We start from the raw sequence: 20,819 nt of genomic DNA, 5'->3' as shown, positions 1-20,819 counted from the left end.
TACCATTCACGTAGACATAACGGGAAAGCTGAGCGGCAAGAACGACTCGAAAGAATACGTCATTGTTCTGATCGATGCCTTTACCAAATTTGTATACTTACACCACACTCGTAAAATAGACTCCCTTAGCACCGTTAAGGCACTTAAGTCCGCCATATTTCTATTCGGCAGTCCCTCTCGGATAATAGCAGATCAAGGGCGATGTTTTACCGGCAAAGAATTTCAAGATTTTTGTAAGGATAGACAAATTAAACTCCACCTAATAGCAACCGGTGCTAGTAGAGCGAATGGACAAGTAGAGCGTACTATGGGTACATTAAAGAATATGTTTACAACAGTAGAAACGACCGGGCGATCATGGCAAGACGCGATCGGCGAAATACAGTTAGCCTTAAATTGCACCACTCATCGTGTGACTAAATCGAGTCCGCTAGAATTATTAATTGGTAAAACAGCGAGACCCTACGGGTTACTACTATCTGAAAATACCGAAGAAAAGGAAATAGATATCTGCAACGTAAGACAACAGGCCATACGAAATATGGAAGATAGCGCTAAGTATGATAAGGAAAGATTCGATAAAACGAAAGCCAAAGTAGTTAAATTCAATCTCGGTGACTTTGTATTAAAGAAAAACGAGGAAAGGAACCAAACGAAACTAGATCCGAAATTTAGCGGTCCATTTGTGATAGCGGAAATTTTGGAAGGAGATAGGTACATTTTAAAAACACTAGACGGCAAACGGTCATATAAATACAGCCATGATAGGTTAAAGAAAATGCCAGATAGTCGCGTTCCTACTGAGTTGGACGTCTGCGGTGATGACGAGAACAGTGACCATGACGATGCGAGTACCTCGGTCCCAGAGGATCATGCTGACCACAGCACTTAGCAGAAAGAGTTTGCATATGCCCAGTGTGGCGATATGGCAAAGGACAATGTCTTCATACATGTCCAGTGCGGTAATCAGGTGTCGGATCGAACATAGTGGCTCACATACGCCTTACGGGGGGCATACGGCCCAAACAAAGTAAGTGCGGGATCAACACACCGTTACCGAATTCGATTCAAGTATCATGGAAATAACATCTAACGTAGTGTGGCGATATGGCAAAGGACAATGTCTTCATACATGTCCAGTGCGGTAATCAGGTGTCGGATCGAACATAGTGGCACACACACGCTTACGGGGGGCATACGGCCCAAACAAAGTAAGTGCGGGATCAACACACCGTTACCGAATTCAATTCAAGTATCGTTAACACTACGGAGATAACATCTAACATAGTGTTTGAACAAAAGCTCAGTGTGGTATCATGATCCAGAGAACTGAGGGCCGTCCAGGTGCGAGATCGAGAATGGTCCATCATGTCATTACGCCCAGACTGATGATTCACAAAATGCGACTAGCACTTTGAATATCAATCGTAACGTTACGGATTTCCACTCTCTTTTAACTCTTTCTTTATCAAACGTCCGACCAGAATTTTTGCTGTCAAACTGGACCCTTGACCTATTTTGACACTTAACTAAATTGTAAATAACGACAGTTATATCGAATCTAACATTGGGGAAACCCAATATTCTAGATACACCCGAGGACGTGTGATAGTCAGGATGGCCGTGTCGGAGATGAAAGGACACCGGGTCCCCCCCGTTGGAATTATTTGGAAAAGCCTCAATACCGTAGCATGTACGAAATAACCCAAACACAGTCATTCGAAACTCGTGACAATGAGTTTAGGCTCGAGGCGACAACCGGTCGCCGAGCGTAGCCACGGTCACGGGATGAACGTTCCGCTTAACAGAGATATGAAGTTACATAGCTTTCCTTTAAAGAATTGGCAGTACCGACACTTGACAATGAAACATTGTAACAGTTCCGCGGCTCGTCACACACAGACCCCATTCTTTGGGCCAGATGATCGCCGGATGCCGATGCATCATTCGCGGTTTATGCTCGGATAGTCTGAGGAGCCGCTACAAATCTTAGGACTTGGTCCTTCCGATTGACAAACAGTCTTTGTTCTATCCGCCCGTAAATCTGTCACCTATTGCGGAAAGATATGGGAGATCAGATTTCCTCACGTGCGACGCTTCCCGCCAGGAACTCTCTCTCAAAGGCGGTTAGCATCCTTTTCTAACCGCCGATATAGAAATTAACCAATTAACAGCAACGCCCATTTCCCTCACCCTCCGTGTGGAGGCTTTCTTTGACGAATCCGATGATCTCGTGCCCTTAGGCACATCCCATATAGTCTTCCTCTGCAGCGTCGTCGCGACGGAAAGTCATTCCTTTCTGGCAATCTGATTAGCTAAGAGTCAATCAAGCGATCCTTGTATTACGAGTAGTAAGCCGATTCCGACTTAGACTTTGAAGCAAAGTATATTCGTTATCCCGTGGACCGTGGATTCGCTTTATCGAACCTAGGGCCATTGTCATTAGCGTCCAGCTACCGCGTCCGATTGTCAATCTTGTATCAGCCATACTTGTGTAATAAATATCTGTGCGACAACCATGAACAACATTGGTGAAGATTCATTATACGCCCCTAACGTCAACCCGACATATATATATATATATACTTAATTCTTCATAGATATCTTAATACGTACATGATGACACATTGCACAAAACAATTAGAGGACCTTTTCTCATATCACTTTGTCTTTTATATTCGCTTCTTGTGTTTGTACATTGTTTTTTAATTACCATTCAAGATCAATTTTTAGAATACATCATGATATCGTACGAATAGCATGTTGATATATTAGGTTTATAGAACTTCTCCGCTTTTATTTACTTGATTGGTGCGATAATATAGTCAATCCGTTTACTTTTTTTTAGCAACGCGTAAAGAATAGAAAGATATTAAATAAAGGGTGAAAAATATTATGCGAGCCTCTCAAAAGCTAAACTGAACAACTTGGCTTATTGTTCATTTCGTAATTTCATTACACAAGTACACGATTAACGTTCAACTCTCAAGACACGAATGATTTCCTTCCATCAGTTCATTTATCGCAAAATGATGACACTAATGATAGTAAATTCTGTGATAGTAGATTTAAAAAATAATGTTTATATCATCATCAACTTGTTGTATTTTAGAATTTATGGAATTGATCAATATGGTTGCTGAAAAGCTTATGTATAAAAAATGAAGTTCTTATCTCTCTCTTCTGAAAAAGATAGATAGAAAAAGATAGAGAAAAGTAAGCAAATGTATGGAATATCATCTTGTTTTTTAAACGTTACTCATATAAAATCAGTCACATAAAATACAAGATTTTTGTAGGTATTCAATCATACATTTACACTCAATTTAAGAGCAGTCCCATATTCCTAACGTTACGAGCAATCTTCAGTATTGAACTAACATTTAAAAACGCATAAATTATATCTAATAAGAAACAGGTACTCAACTACTGGAAGCTTAACATCAGGTACAATATTTTCATGGAAAACAAACAAAGAGTATTCTTTTTATTAATTATTCTCCTTATTAATTAAGAAGCTACTTTGCTTATAAAATTTTTAAAAAATTACATACCCAAGTATCAAACTCTCGACCAATACGTTCGTCATGTGCACAATGTCCGCGCTATTTTTCTCCGTCAGAGTATCGCGAGAGAAGTTATTGGAAAAATAAACGGTGCCAAGTGAGGCAGTGAGAGAGCCTCATGACGTTTCACAGATAAGTCACCTGTCAGATTCGATTCGTACAATTTATTTATCGGATTTTTACAAATGTCTCTATTCTATATTAGATAGATACTATTCCATACTTGGTCAAACAATGTGAGACAACAAGTAAAACCAAGGAATTCTTTGTTTGCTCTTAGAACCACGAGCGTGTGGTCGACCAGAACAGCCTCCGAATTCCACGATGACGGTGACCACAACAACAGATCGGAATTCCGGAAATGCATATGAAGTTGGCGCGACGGTGGATTACACTTGTAACGCCGGCAGCCTTCTTATAGGACCGTCGACTCGTACATGCCTCGATACTGGCTTCTACAACGAGTTTCCACCGGTGTGCAAAAGTAAGAGAGCAAGAATTAGACACAGAGGCCACTCGGTGAACCATACACGATCGTCCTATCGATGTTAAATTCAACATTCTGCTCGTTTCAGGCATCAAGTGCGGTTATCCAGCGAACATAAAACACGGAGGTTACACACTTATCAACAATACCGTTAGTTATCTCAGTCAGGTGCTTTATTCCTGCGATGAAGGATACGAGATGACTGATGTAATATCGTTTGATACCTGTGTTGAAACGCTTCGCCAACGAGCATTTTGAAGGAAATTGGTAAGAATATTAGTTGGTGTTGGATCCTGATGACATCATCTTTCTGATTGTTTATTGATCCTCTCGTTGTGGCTTGATTTTGTTCCTGATTCTAGAATCGTTTAAATTGGTTTATCATTTTTAGAGATTTATGGTAGAGATTGAAATTAATCTGATTGAAGATAAGCTTTGAATGCGTGCATGATTTTAATATGAGAATTTTTATGTTGCACAACTGACAAATTCCTGTGTCAGTTGCACTGTGTAGTGTTTATTCATGAAAATGAATAAATAGTGTAATAACGTAATGCAATGAATCTTTTCCTTTTTTTCTCCCCATGTTGCGAATTATCTACACAAGCGTTTCATGCGACCGTAAGCGATAAAAGTAAAAAGAAAATCATGGAGTACATTCAGTTTAAGCAGATATAAATATAAATATGTACGCATGTACATTTTCCAAGATACTCATCGATACATTATAATAATATATTATGATCAGATTTTTATACTTTCTCTCTAAGATTTCTAATTTGAGATTAAAACAAAATATTTTCGATTTTTATGAGACATTAAATGCTACAATATTTATTAATGAAACTCCGATATAGTAGTAATAAAGCCAAAATGTTGTATAAAACAATTTTATAAAACGGTTTTATAAAAAATAATATAGAAGGATATGTATAACTTATATAAATAGACTTTTCATTTTTAGTTTAACGCTACATAGACATTGTTTACAGCTTATTAATAAATTATAATGGATTAGTAATTTGCAGAAGAAACAATTTGTTCCGATTACAGGTCGTGCAAGACTGACATGCGATATCGATGAGCGCTGGAACGGACCGCCACCACGTTGCGAGCCAATTCTGTGCGATCCTCCTGCTCCTGTTCCACATAGTTATATTCAAATCGATGAAGTCGACGAGACCGAGACAGTACCATCGAAAACGAACTTCAGTCGAAGTCTTCTCGTAGGCAGTATCGTTACATACACTTGCGAGAAGGGTTATAGACTTTCTGGCTTCCGACAAATATTATGCTTGCCTACTGGCTTATATGATCATGTCGCACCCACTTGTACGGGTATGTGATTTAATTATTTTTATGGAATAAATACAAATTTAATTATTTCTTTAGAAAGAGAAGCAAGTCATTTTTCGTGATAGTGTTTGCAATCTTCAAATACGAGGATAATTTAATTTCATAATTAATTATTGAATCTTTATTAATGTAAATGATATAATATGAGAATATTCAAAGGTTGTTTTTCAATCCAATTCATGAGATATTTATTTTATACTTGGAACTTAAATTCATTTATGCATATAACTGTTATGCGCGTAGCAACTCAAAGAATTAATAAGTAATTCATAATTGTTTTAATATATACATATATAAATTTCAAAATGAATTCTGATTTACAACAGTATTGTTTTCAACCAAATTCTACTTAACTATTGTGTACCTTCTGTACCTGACTGTTATATGTGTGTGTCCGTGCGTGTGTGTGTATAAAAATAGTATAATACATATACTATTAATATAATATAAATGCTTATATATTAAAATATTATTTTAAACTAAATCACATATAATACGTATGAAATCTGTATTATAATATATCTGCAATAACTGTAGTTGCAATAATTGCAATAATTAATTTCAGTAATTTCAATAACGATATATGTAGATTATCATTTACATTTAATTTTTTGTTGAAATCGCAAACAATAATCTTTTGTCGTATTGACCTCTTAAGGACTCTTGACCTCTTACTCTACAAAATTCAATCAAAAATGTACTCAATTTTTTCGTTATCAATTTAAAACTATATTAATACGCTAATATATCATAATTAGAATTACAAAAAGGCTCTTTTCACTTAAACCAATACAGGAGGTCTAAGATAACTTGGGATAAAAGAAATTTTACATATGATTGGAAACTGGGAATCTATATATTCCTAAGGGATTATGTGAATACATAATAATAATAATCATTAAATTTTCTTTAACAGAACCTATGTGAATGATTAGAATTACAAGAGAATCAACGTCTCCAAAATTCCTTTATTACAGAAGAACCACGTACCACCGTGACTGTGTCTTCCCGAACAACCGTGCGACCAACGAAGAACCAGCAGAACCCGACACACATTCCTACCACCTCGAGTTCGAATCACAACAATCTCGACGACCACAACCACAACCACCTCTGTGCCACCACGAAGAGTGGCTAGCACCGCCGAATTACCCGCGACGGTTCGGGAAACCATAGCAAGGAAACCAAATATTGGTCTTCAGAGACCAGCACCGCCTCCGTCGCCACCTTTGAACGACGACACCAACGATCATCCTCAGGACAATGAAATTTCTGGCAGTGGAGTGGACAATGCTCAGGCTGGCATTGGAACTGGTGTTCCTGAACCTTCTGGACCTTTCAGGGTGGACAACGCCGACCAGTCGAGTAACACTCATCAAGCAAAATTAAATCTAGGCGCGGTGATCGCCTTGGGTGTCTTCGGTGGTTTCGTATTCCTTGCTGCTGTAATCACCACCGTTGTAATACTCATACGCAGGTAAAAGCAAATCACTCACCTAAATCCGCGAATCGCGTGTAGAATGATGGCATTATCGAGTTGTTGTCGGTTCTTTTGATTTCTGTGATTTGGTTGCACCAAAAGTAACGCCTGTTTTGTGATGTCAGATTATATTCATCTTTGTTTTTATTTGTTTGTTACGTTTTGCTCGTTTTCTAGCGCGTTGTTTATTCGTTTCTCATTCGTTGCTGGGAGCAATTTGAGGATTATTTTATTACGAGTAAGGATAATTAATTAAATTAATTAAATAATATTTTTCATATATTTCATAGGTAATTTCAATTCTATATTTTGAAACGAAATAATTTGCGTGTGTTTAAATGGAAATATGAATGTTTGATAGAGATTAACATTCAATTTCTAATCGTTGAATTTCAAAATTAGGAAAGAAATTTAAATATTTTTCATTGCATTAATTGGAAAATTAAATGGAAAAAAAAAGAACTTGATTTGAAACTTTTACTGATACTGATACTGAAAAAGTTTATTTCGTGGCAAAATACATTTGTTTTAATCTTTGGGATTTGTTTAATTTCGTTCAATTTCTAATATCTCTACTTTAAATTAAACTTCCTAAAATTAGAAATATCCTGATATTTTCACATACTATCAGTTATGGGAATTAAACAAATTTCGTATCACTTCAAATGAATAGAAATCTTAAGATATAAATGGTGGAAGCCAATAAAATTACTCTTATACATATACTACTTCCTTTTATCGTATTACTCTATTAGAAGGAGGAAATTTCTTACTAATTCTCTAATGGCTCGATGGCAACCTACTTATTTAAAAGACTGGTTTTCTCGTCCTTACCATTGACTGACTATCAATTACCGTAAATATTCAAATATACGTAGCGTAGATGCATGTTACATTGTTCCCATTTTGACTTTTAGATTCTTGTGTCATGAAACATGTTATATTGGTAATCATCTGATTCTCTTGTTATCTGCAATTTAAAAATTGTATTGCCTTCGACTTCTCTAACAGGCATTATTTCTTGGACAGACTATGCATAACTATAGCTTCTATATACATACAATACATTCGCTCTTTGACCCTACGTGTATATATTGTATCGCTTACTCTACATTTGTTTAAACTTTCTTTATTCTTTCATCTGTCTTCTTGCCTATTTTCTTCTTATCTAAACTCGCGTTTCGTAGCTCCCTCGAAATATTGTAATTTGTAATTCATTCCGGGTGTTGTAATTAGTGTAACAAAGAGTTGTTACGTAAACAGTCTTTGCAGAAGAAAACGTGTAAGAATCAATAACCTCCGAGCCCTCTTAATTTCGATTATATTTTTGTTTTTAATATTGTCGACTGGTAATATTATAAATTTCTATGCAGCATGCTGTAAAACATTACATTTTAAGTGAAAAAATACAACGTTACTAGACCAAGATATCTTCTGGAAAATTTCCATCTATATCTAAAATACGCTTTTACGATGTGCATTGTGAATTATTTTGGATGCAGATTAAAAGTTTACAACGAACTACGCTCCAGGTTTTGGTTGATAAAAGAAATATTGTAGAATCTTTGTTATTCGAAAGATTGGAAATTTTTGAATTCATGGAAACGCAATATATTTGTTCTCTTAGTTTCATACATTTTAGAAACATAGGAATCGCAATTTCTTTTTGAATGCAGTTTTAATCCAAACGTTAGTTTTTATAGACATTGAAATCATTGAAATTTCGAATCTGCATAACATTATAATATAGAACATTATATTACCATTGAATTCGTGTAAAGTAATCTGGTTTTGAAAAAAAAAAAGGAAAGAAAAAGAGCAAAAAATGCGTTATAAAAAAATTACGTACCTTATAGAATGATTTAACACGAATTCTTAACAGAAATTCAAATGAGAGGTTCTATAGCATCTTTTATCAAAACATGAATTATTTTGTTTGATTAAAAAATTGACATAAGACGTACATATGATTTTTGCGTTAGAAAATGTAGAACAAGATTTTTGTAAATTTTTGTTATAAGAGATTATAATTATAAGAAACGGCAAAATGATCGACCCTTTCGAAGGTGATTAACACTTTCTAAATTGAAAGTCCATGTTTGTTAATCAAACCATACATGTTCCTAATTATATTCATTACAATTCTTTAAAATTGATATTACTAACATGATCTATTCTTTTCAAAAAGCATAATAATTTAAAAAGTTCTCTGCATCTTTCATTACATCGAAGATAATTTATTAATGAGATTGCGTACGATATTCTTTTTTTCTCAAGAGAACAAATTATTGTAGATTATTTTCCGTGACGAAAGGGTTAGAAATTTAAAATTAGACAAACTTGTCTACATGGGACATTCAAACTAATCCTTTCATTGCTGTTAATTACCTATTTACCTACACGATATACATATAAAAAAATTATAATTAACTATAACATCGAAAATTACAAATTTTAAAGTATAATATAACATTTACCTCAATATTTACATTGTATAATTTAAAAAGTTAACAAATCCATTTATACACTGCGTTTCATAATTATAAAACCATCCAAAAACTTTCAATTTTTATGTGTCATATTATAATTTTTATATTTCGTCATAATGTCATATTTCAATAAGCTTAATTGTTCGATTTTGAACTTTCGAATATAATTCTAATTTATTTGTATAAGAATTGAAGAGTTTAGAATGGTTTTATAGTTATGGGACGCAGTGTATATAGTGTCTAAAATACTCACTTTTCTTTAACAATATATTTGCCATGAAGATTCAATTATTACATACATTAACAGATGAAGATTTACATTTAAAAATTATCTCAGCAACGAAAGGGTTAATCCAAACAATCATAATAAAACAATCATTCAAGGGAAGAGAAAAAATATCAGCATTAACCCTTTGTGGTCGTATGTTTATTCTCAGCTACCAAAAAGAAAAAGAACCGTTCTAATTGTATAATAATATTAACTTTTCATATTGACAACATATTTCATTTCGAAGATACACCCTAATAGGATTCTGCAAATTAATACAATTAAATATTTTCTTATCTTGAATTATTTGACAAAGGATGCTCCAAAATGCTCCAAATGCAAAAAGAAAACTGAATGATATAATACATATATATATATACAGTAAACTGCGAATTTTTATGCAAATGCATATTTTGCATATATTTTTTACATATATCAATATAATTAAAAAGAAATAAAATCAAGACAGATATTTGTTTCATATATGAAGTGTTATAATGAGCACAGTATTTGGATTATTTTTTATATATTTTCGCACATTATTTCGCACATTCTATAAATTTTTACGCCCTCGAATTTGCAATTTAATTACCAGTATCTGTTCAATGAAAATTAATTCCAACTAGCACGGTGCCCATATCTCGGCTGAATAAGATCGCAAAGGGTTAAAAAAGAAATAGTAACGTCCGCAAAAAAAGAAATAATTTTAAAAAGTGGAAAAAATAAAAGAAAAAAAAAAAAGAAAAAAAAGGAAAAGATTGATCGGAGGAAACTAGGTAACGATCAAGAAATAACAATTAACACTGAGCCCATTTGCGTTGCGGTGGCTAGCGGCAGTGGCAGCGTCAGAAGAAGGCGTCGCAGGGGGCTTGGCGGGATTGGTGCGTTGAGGGGTGGCGGTAGTGGTGGCCTTGGAAGGGGTGACACCGGGATGCCCTCGCGTTGGTATACGCTACTGGCGCTGCCCTTCCCCGACCAGCACCTGGGGCGCCGCGACTTGACGGCTCGCCGCGGCACCGATCATCCTTATTCCTTCGGCCTCTCGGCGGCCCATCGCGCTGGATACCTTTCCAACCCTGTCCTTTAAGATTATCAAACAATTACTTCCTATATAGTCTATATATATACATATATAGTCCACCATTATCGCCTTCACCCTCCACGCAACCACCGCCCACCACTACATCAACCATCACCACGTACCACTACAACCGCCATGCGCCACCCTCGCGAGTGATTACTAGTCAAGGTAAACGAGCAACGTTTATAATGAGCACCCATATATAGCGATAGCTCGTTCACCACCGCTCACCACGATTACCACGTATTTTTAAAGCTTCTCCTCTTCTTCCGGACGCACACAGGTCAATGCAGCGTTCACGCACTTTCTTCCCCCCAAGTAGCTTCATCTATGTGTACTGTTCTCTTAGCACATCGTTTAAATAGGATTGGGCACTATCCTTTTCGTTAATGGAAGAGATTCGATTTAAGGGAAGAATATACGTATAGTGAGAAGTTTAGAGTTTGATGGGATGAAGTGTTCTATGAAAAAATTTGCTCAGTTTCTGAAAATTATTTGTCTCTGAATTAAGATAACTTGCCCATCGATTAATAATGGTTCGTGATTTAAATAAATAAAGGAAAAGTAATTGCTAGATAGCTTAATAAGACGAAGTAATCGCAAATAAACGAGTAATTAGCGGAAGAAATATAATAATATTTTGTTGACTGTTAAACATAACTCAATTCGCATGAAAAGTTGTTCTAAACTGATATTCGCACTGATTTTTTATTAACTCTTTAACGTTCAAATCTTGTTGTCGAGGGACGTTATACACCATCGCTCAAAAGTCATAAAACAGTTATTATATTAGCTCAAAATTGGAAAAAATTAAATATATAATAAAGACATCAAGAAATAGTATTTGTACAGTGAAGAAATTATACACTACTAATATACATAATGATTTTATTAAAACAGGCTTGTAATTGAAAATTCATGATCTATAACAAATACCAACATTTTATTAAAAATACGAGATGTCCTAACACTTTTGAACAAGGGCGTTCAAGAGATAGTTTCGATTCGATAATATCAATGTTTAAATCAAATAAACCGGCACGTGATCAACCTATTGACTCCATTCGTCAATTATACGGACTTGAGCAAACTGGATGTTTCTACTTGTTTGCTGGTTTATGTTATAGGTTTGCACAAACTAGATATTTCCACTATATGTCAATTTATGCAATATAGAAATATATATCTTTTGTTTCCTTTTTTGTTTTTAATTTAATTTTAAATAGAATTTGTCGTTACATTTAAGTTAGATTATATATTTTGTTAGTGTATTAATACCTAATTCTAAGGTTTTAACTTTTCAACTTGAAATGTCGCTGTAATTCCATATTTTATTTCCCACTATGTTCCCTCTGTTCAATACATGTGAATTGTTTCAACAATTTAGTACTAATGCACATATTCAACTGTTTTCGAACTTTCATTTAATTATTTGTATTTCGATATTTCATTGGTCGTAAAAATACTTCCTGTTGTTATATTTGTTATAACTCTTCTATTACTTCGGGTTAAAAACGTGGAGCATCATTAAATTGTCAGATAACTTTAATTAACTGATATTTATAGGCTTAAATAATAAGAAATAATAGCATGATATAATTATGACTCAATACGATAAAACTGAATGTATAAAATTCCAGCGACATTCAAAATTACCATACCCATTGAGACTGAATAACCTTTTTAAAATTGGACCAAATGATTTGGATTTTTTTTAGAAATTAGGAAGATTATTTTACTAGATCAAGTATAAAAAAATTTTTTGAAAAAACTACAACTGGTCGGAATCGCCAAGAAAGAAAGTAAACATTATATTTTCCGCAACTTCTTTGTCTGAGCTTGTAATGAAAATTGAAACGATACATTTTAGACATTTATATCAGTTACATACATGCTGAAAATTTCATCGAAATCGGTTAACGTTGCTATGAGCTGCAAACGTTTAAAGATGGTGAAAAATGGCCTGAAATTTACGTCTTTCGGTGCCTGTCGCTTGTTTTCGCGTCAACCAATTTTAATAAAATTTTCGGCATATATGTACATGTATAACTGATAGAAATGTTCGAAATGTTGTTTAAAGTTTCATTACAATTCCAAGAAAAAATTTTGGGAAATGTGATCCTTACTTTTTTTCTTGACGATTCCAACCAATTGCAATTTTTTTAGAACTTTTTTTATACGTCATCTAGTAAACCAATCCTCCTAACTTATCAAAAATATTCAAACCGTGCGGTCCTATTTTTAAGCAGTTATTCAGTTTTAAAGAGTGTTACAACAATTTTGGAAGTTACTGTAAATATAGAACTTTAAATTGACAACTAAACATATTTGTATAATCTCAACAAATTAAAATTTACTATCTCTGTATTCACAATTATATCTGTGAATATTAAAATTTATTTAATAGCATAGTTTGATAATGTTTCATAAAGTTTCTGGTTGTACAATAAGCTATGCTGAAGGAAAAATGCGATGATTACTAGAAAATGGCTCACTATATATAGTAAAATAATTTTAATAAAAATCACAAGAGATTTAAATTATAATAAACTCCTAATATATCTATATCTAACTATTTGGTGCTCCTTCCATCTTCAAATTGGTGATGGTATTGCTAATGATTTCACTACAAATTGCTTCAATTACACTTCGCTAAATTATGTTTCCCAAACAAACATACGTAATACAAAATGAAACAATCGATTTGGCTTAAGTTTCTCAACTTAAGTGTTATAATAAAAACCAGAAATATTTGAATAAGAATTTTCTATAAGGAACAATCTAAATATCTGAAAGCCAAATCGATAATACAACAAACCGCATATATATCTTGCTTACTGTATATATATGTTCCTAAGAAGAAAGAAGGAAGATCATAAATTAATAATTAGAAATACACTATGGGTCTAAAGCGAATGAAATCAGCGAGATTCTAAATTCAAAATAAAAATAATGTTAATTCGTCCTTTCGCGGGGAGACGCGTCTCCGTTAGGCGCGTCAACGGGAGTCGTAAATTCCCGTTACGATCTACGAATCGACACCGCGAGCAGGGCAATCCCCTGATTTCAGTTACGATAATAGGGGTGGTTATATTGAAATAACTGTAGTCTCCAGTTATATATTTTTATTTATTTCGCACTTTTCACAACACTTGGAACGTATATAGAAATATGTTGAAATTGATACCGGTTAACGCGATGAATCCCGATATCGTGTGAAACTATTAGACTAGCTTGCCGAATGAGTGCAAGAACCGTCCGAAGTATGTTAACGCGAAGAATCGACTATCTCGTTGGCGTGAATTGAAGTTACTGCCTGGTGGCTAGAATTGTACTTGCTTGGAACGTATATAGAAATATGTTGAAATTGATACCGGTTAACGCGATGAATCCCGATATCGTGTGAAACTATTAGACTAGCTTGCCGAATGAGTGCAAGAACCGTCCGAAGTATGTTGACGCCAAGAATCGACTGTCTCGTTGGCGTGAATTGAAGTTACTGCCTCGGTGGCTAGAATTGTACTTGACTGACTCATCTCATGCCATTTAGGGGGAAAGATCGGTTTGGGTGTGCCCTTACCGAACCAAGGACCCGGATTCGTTGTTCACACGATCCGCGATGCCCATTGGTTATAGCCGAAGTTAATAAACATAATGCGAGGAGAAAGTCTCCTGCATATTTGGCTCATGGGTGGCCTTGGTCTTGGGAAAAACCCGCCATTTAGCGGGACACATCTGCTTTCCCCGTAATTAGCAAGAGAGTGCAATAAACCTAATGACTGTTCAAATGACCATCCATAAACCGAATAATATTTGTATGAATCGAAATTAAGTTGAAAAGATTCGGTTTATGGTGGTTCCTTAGGTTACTGCAGGTCAGTTTGACGAGAGATAGGCGTCGGCGGTCAGACCGAAAGGTACGTCGCACTGACCGTCTAGCCCGCCGTAACAAATAACAAAATTACATCGAAGCATTTATTTTCGAAAAAATGTATATGTGTTACTTTTCAAGTACATATATATTTGCTTCATTCCCAGCTATACAGGAATAAATAATCGACAAGAGACTATTTTACGTATAAAAATGTAAAATAGAAATTTTTCGTTTGAAGCTTCCTTTTGAAGAAAATAAAGTTTGATCCTATTCGGTCAAGAAATCGCATATTCAACAAACTTTCAAATTTTATTTTCTTGAAAATTAAACTCTAAGCGAATAAATCTTATTCTATATTTTCGGGTCGAAAAAATTTAATTTATTTTCGTATGTAGAATAACATCCTGTCAATTCCTTACTCCTACCCAGTCGAAAATCAATCAAATACATGAATACCTATGTGATAAGTTTCCAAACACGATTTTCTATAAAATGAAATCTTCGACGCAATTTTATCTTTTTATTTTCGTGTTATTTTGAACTAGAGAATCTCTCCTGACTTCATTTATGCTATAAATTTAGATCCAAGGTGTATAAATTAAACACAACAATAATATTGTATTGTTTTCAAGTTAGAAAAATAAAACAGTAATATAAAATATTACTTGGCCCCTCTTGCACAATACAACTAATGTTATTAGTGAAATATTACATATTACAAATTATAAGTTACCTTCTATACATTAGTTTTATAGAAAACTACTTCTGTACATCAATTTAACAAATTACCATTCAATAGTCTTATTCGACTAATGTTCTATATAAAATAGAAAAATTGTACAACTTATCATTTTGTCAACCTACAGATATTACCAGTAAATCATTATGCATAAAGGTCTCGAAGTTGAAATAATAATAAATATTTGTTAAACTATTCACACAGAAATCGCGGTAGAAGCAGCAAGCATTACCGACACCGTGCATCTCCAGATTGCAATACCGTGGCCAGCTTTGGAAGCAGTTCCTCTGAGAGTCGAGGAGGACTGAATCGATATTACCGTCAAGCTTGGGAAAATCTGCATGAGACGGCCGGTCATAAGACCAATCATCCTCCTCTTCGTCGCAAGGAGACCCTGGATGAACCAGGATACCGAGAAAATTACCGTGGCAACAACACCGAGAGAGATGGTTCAGAATTAGTTGTGAGCGATGTAGCCACGTACCCGTCTAACAAGCACGCCAGCATTTCTGACAAGAAACGCCATCATCATCATCATCATCATCATCACGGTAACTCTACGCCCGAGTGGAGGCAGTCTCAGTCTCATCACAGATACTAAACATAAAATCGGTTACCTAGAACCGCTTATTTTTTTGAGATTTTCGGTGAATCGATTATTGTGACGAGTCGCGATTAGATCACGAGCAAGTTATATTTTTTATGCTGTATGCATATTTTATAAATGCTGACGCACTGGAAGATGGTGACTTTATGTTAGGAAATACGTACAAAATGTAAGGTAAATTTCTTTCAATATAGAGTTTTAATTTCAGCAAATGTATTTTTGATTATTTGTTGAATGTGAAAGATATAATTAATTGAATGTTTATTTGGTAATATTTGGATTTAAAAATATTTGTACAGACAAATTTGTTTACATAAGTGAAATACTTCTTGTGTATGTGTATTTTTATATATAAGAACATCTCTTTTTTATTTCTTCAATACAGTAGTATGTGAATTTTATATATTGATCTGATTCTTTAAGAAAAAAATTGATGAATTCATACATTGCTTTAATTTCAATTTTAATTTCTAAATAACTTTATTTTTTATAGAAAAGCACATCTATCTCAAAATCTTTTGAGGTGGATCGTTGACATTTTCTATAATATTCTAGATCTAAATTACACATATACATTTTGAAACATGTATAAAATCTTGTGTTTAAAATTCAACTAACTGTTTCTAGTAATTCAGCTAATTCTAAGTTAGAATATCAAAAATGTATATTGTTTTCCATTTACAATTCAAAGTTTACTTAGAAGAATGTATATTTAACATGAATTATAAATCTTTGTCCCAAATTTTTTCAAGAAATATGTATATGTATGTCTAATATTCTTAGAACAATATTTTGTAGTCATTTGACGAAGAAATTAGTAAAATAAAATATTACCAAATGCATATATATCATAACAAACGTTTGACAAATATTTAAAATCATTTTTTTTAGAAATAAAGTTTCATGTGGATAAATTTTCTTATATTTCATCTTCTTTTTAGCATTAAATCACCATCCATCCATGTATTCTGCTATATCATTTATGAAATAATTTGTAACTCCATTTAAAATGGAAACTTAAAACAACATGGTGAACAATTCAAACGTTGCGTAGGAGAATTTTTAAGCGTGATTCATAGATAGAAAAACTAATTCATCCTACATTTATTGTTCTGTTATACAGTAAATTATTTACTACTACCTTGTTACGTAATGTAAATACCGTATACTGCAGTAGCGTAAGTCAAAGACGAAAGTTGTGAATGTAGGAGGATCACGAGTTGATCGAAGGATATGCCAAAAAAATGAGAAAGTAATATATGTATATGTATAATTACTGATCAAACGAATTCTAATAATTTTTAAACGAATTCGATACAAACTATTATAAGAATGTTCGATTATAATAGGATTGACAATATTTTATGAAAATCATACGCATACTCGGTTGATCAATATCTGTAATGGGCACCTTGGCCTCGCCTTAAAGGAATCGAACAAACTCATAACGAAACGATATTCGAAGATGGTACCGTTAAGGAAAGGCCGACGCTATACATATCAGAATCAAAATTCATTTAGTTATGGTGCTCATTTTAAGACACTTTGCACTTATTCAAATTCATGTCGGATCTGTTTTTGCAGATTTTAAAACACCTTAATAAATTATTTGTGTTTAGTATTATTTTAACCAGTTGAACATCTTTTCTCATGCTTGTCAAGAATAAAACATATATAATTAATAGATATGTATTTATTCATTGACTGACGTAAGATATTCGTAGTAAGTTTGTACATGTATTTATTTAATACTTCAGTAATCTACAAAAAATTGTAATAGTGCCATTATGGGCAAACTTGTTTAATTGTATCTATACATGCATTCTAGTTGTTTAAACATAAACACAGAATGGTGAACACTCGTGTATCTTCAGTAACTTGTTATGTACGTACATAGTTAGTTTTAGTCTTAGTTATGCACGAATTGTTTCAACTAAAAATATTTATGTATCACAGAGGTTCATAAAGGAAAATACAAATTGTTCAAAAAGTTAATAAGATAAATTTAATTCTTTTAATACATCATTTTTGTTTAAAAAAATAAAAAACTACTTATCATAAAGTAGTTAAATGTAGCACACACAGCGTTAAAAATATCATATTTAATTATGCAGCCATTCATCTATTAAATGTCCAACCTCAACTCTGGCAGCTTTCAACTGAAGTGGATCATTTTTGGAAGGAGGATACATGTTGGCACAATGAGCAGTACCTATGGTCATAATAATAAATAAATTTTTTGTATTACACGAAAAATGAAAAATTTCAATTAATATGTACACACCATCAATATAAATGACAGGTATTTGCGGATTTGCTGATTTTGTAATTCCCAAAACATGCCAAGGATCAATTGATCCATGTACAAATACTACATTTGTAGTCTTTAAATCTAATCCTCCATACAGAATATTTGTTCTATTCACTGCCGAATTCAGCAAATGAATATTGTACCTGTTAGAATACGGAAATGTTATAATTTTATAGCTAATGATTTATCATAATTGAGAAATGTATTTATCGTAATTTTAAATAAACCTTGGGCCAAATATATCAATGCATTGTTGTACAAAGAAATCTACTGGGAAAGTTTCACTAAATAATTTTGGGCGTGCTGTCGAAGTTTGAAAGAATCCAAATTCTGTACACGTTTGGTACGTCCATTGACGTCCTACAAGAAATATATTTTAAAATACAATAAATAAAAATTAAAACAGCAATAGTATAAGTAAAAAAATACATTACCCCCTTCTGCTTCTTCGCTAGCCCATGTTATGTTCCGAAGTTTATGAATCATTTTATTATACATATAATCCAAACACTTTTTTTCTGATGCTTGTAATATTTTAGTGCTCAAAATTGCAAGTCTGTCAATAGCAATACCCAATGTTTCGTTCGTTAATATGTCGCAGGCACTATCGATAGTTAAATTAGCTATTGCGGAATTATTACGATTGTCTTTATTGTACTGTACAATACCAGCAAAGATGCTTGCTATTGTTTCATACAAATTCGAAATATCATTACGTTTGGTATGTTCGTTGATTGGATCACATAAACTATAAGTAAAAATAATTTTTCAATAATGATATATTTGATTTGTAAATGAAGAATTTTACTTTTACTTACATAAATTTTTTAGCTATTCCTTGTTGACCGATAGGACGATGTAACATTATATGAAATTGTTTGTTTGCTTCTAGTATTGCATTTACACATGCTTCAGAATATTCTTTGAGGGCATTTTCAACAACAACAAAGTATTCTATAAAGTATAATTATTAATATAAAACACTTCTGTTTTAAATAAAATATTTTTTATATTTAAGTGTATCTTATATTTACCCTGAAAATCAATTTCTGCTAATAAAGGACCACTAGCAGAAACAGCCCCGTGTACTAAATGAGGATATTTATTACGCAACCAAGCAGCTAATGATCCATCATATGATCCTCCAAATGCAATCCATTTAGTACCAGCTGGTAACTTGTAATTAATATTCATGAATTCTATAAAGTAAGCCAAATCTGCAAGTGCCTGTTGCGATGAAAGATACATTAAATTTTTCACGCCGAGATCCCTGCAGATAACAAAAACGTAACATTATAACTTAAAATGTATCAATTATATATTTTATAAACAATGTTACATACGAAGTAGGATGACTTTGTCCATAAAAGCGGTGTTCCACTTGAAAACATAGCGCCCCAAATTGCTTAGCATATTCGATCCATTGACCTTCTGCCATCCATTTAGCATTTGCTGCAGCTTCACCACTTATCATCAAAAATACTGGACCACCTTTCTTATAGTGCTCTCCAACCTAACCCCAACCTAACGTTTACGAAATATCTCTGAAAAAATAATAAAAAGATTTATATTATAAAATAAAAATTAAGAAATATTTAATATATTCTTATTACCTGTTGCCAAACACGCGCATCAGTTGGATCAAAGTGATCTAGAAACTGTGTAAACCATTCAGCACTTGGAAGTTCATGATCTTCAGATAAAATTGGAGCACCTAGATTACCATATTTGCTTCGACCCCTCATAAAAGTCTCCCATGATATACTATTATTTATAAAATTAACGAAGAATAATAATAGTAGTAAACGGTTCATAGTATCCTAGGTTTGGATAAACTATAAAATATGCATTCTGAAAAAATAAAAACTAAATTTATTATTTATATTACACATAAAAAATTAATATATTACGAATATTATTTTATCAATTTTATTCTCTAATAAATTAAAACATAACGATAACATAGTTAATACTACCTTTTTAAAATACAAGTTGTCTTACATTTATTATTTACAGAAATGATATTTTTAAAATTAGTTCTTATAATATAGGCACTAATATTATTCTTGTACAAATTTACACGTGTTTTTTATATATGAGTACTACAATTTATTAACTTGAAACCATGCTTGGAACAAAATTCCAATCTTTCCAACATGATAAAACTAAAAGAATATAAATATAAAAAGCAGAGGAATGTACTTACAAATTTTATAGTAATGATAAGTTGTTCTTTCCTGTTTAGAGCTTCTTTTTCTTTATAGTACTTATTGAATAATTTACTTAGTTCGTTTTAATATATACAATATTTAGAGAAAACATTATAATTTATAACCTTGATGTAATGAACAATTTTGCTGCTTTGAAAAGGCACTATATGTGTATCGTTAACTTGTTGACTTGTAGCAGCTTGTAGTACGTGCAGTCTAATATATGTCGGGTTGACGGTAGGGGCGTATAATGAATCTTCACCAGTGTGGTTCATGGTTGTCGCACAGATATTTATTACACAAGTATGGCTGATACAAGATTGACAATCGGACGCGGTAGCTGGACGCTAA

The 20,819-nt window shown here is 33.1% G+C and overlaps 2 protein-coding genes across 2 annotated transcripts; one reads left to right on the top strand and one right to left on the bottom strand.

The window, feature by feature from the left end:
• The first annotated feature begins 3,890 nt into the window (after positions 1-3,890).
• Positions 3,891-16,069, top strand: LOC132915868 (uncharacterized). The gene is made up of 6 exons (XM_060975636.1): positions 3,891-4,050; positions 4,142-4,260; positions 5,082-5,391; positions 6,326-6,332; positions 6,443-6,886; positions 15,545-16,069. The coding sequence occupies exons 1-6, from the start codon at positions 3,891-3,893 to the stop codon at positions 15,939-15,941; spliced, it is 1,437 nt and encodes a 478-aa protein (XP_060831619.1). The 3' UTR covers positions 15,942-16,069.
• A 1,857-nt stretch (positions 16,070-17,926) lies between these two features.
• On the bottom strand, positions 17,927-20,366 carry LOC132915861 (putative serine protease K12H4.7). Its single transcript, XM_060975630.1, has 9 exons — positions 20,235-20,366; positions 19,872-20,109; positions 19,602-19,802; positions 19,293-19,528; positions 19,077-19,212; positions 18,693-19,006; positions 18,486-18,618; positions 18,232-18,401; positions 17,927-18,159 (listed from the first exon to the last, which is right to left on the bottom strand). The coding sequence occupies exons 3-9, from the start codon at positions 19,730-19,732 to the stop codon at positions 18,050-18,052; spliced, it is 1,230 nt and encodes a 409-aa protein (XP_060831613.1). The 5' UTR covers positions 19,733-19,802; positions 19,872-20,109; positions 20,235-20,366; the 3' UTR covers positions 17,927-18,049.
• Positions 20,367-20,819: the final 453 nt, after the last annotated feature.

Source organism: Bombus pascuorum, unplaced genomic scaffold, assembly GCF_905332965.1.
Source record: "Bombus pascuorum unplaced genomic scaffold, iyBomPasc1.1, whole genome shotgun sequence".
NCBI lineage: Eukaryota > Metazoa > Arthropoda > Insecta > Hymenoptera > Apidae > Bombus > Bombus pascuorum.
The sequence above is the reverse complement of the archived record's forward strand: the minus strand, read 5'-3'. Positions and strand labels throughout refer to the sequence as shown.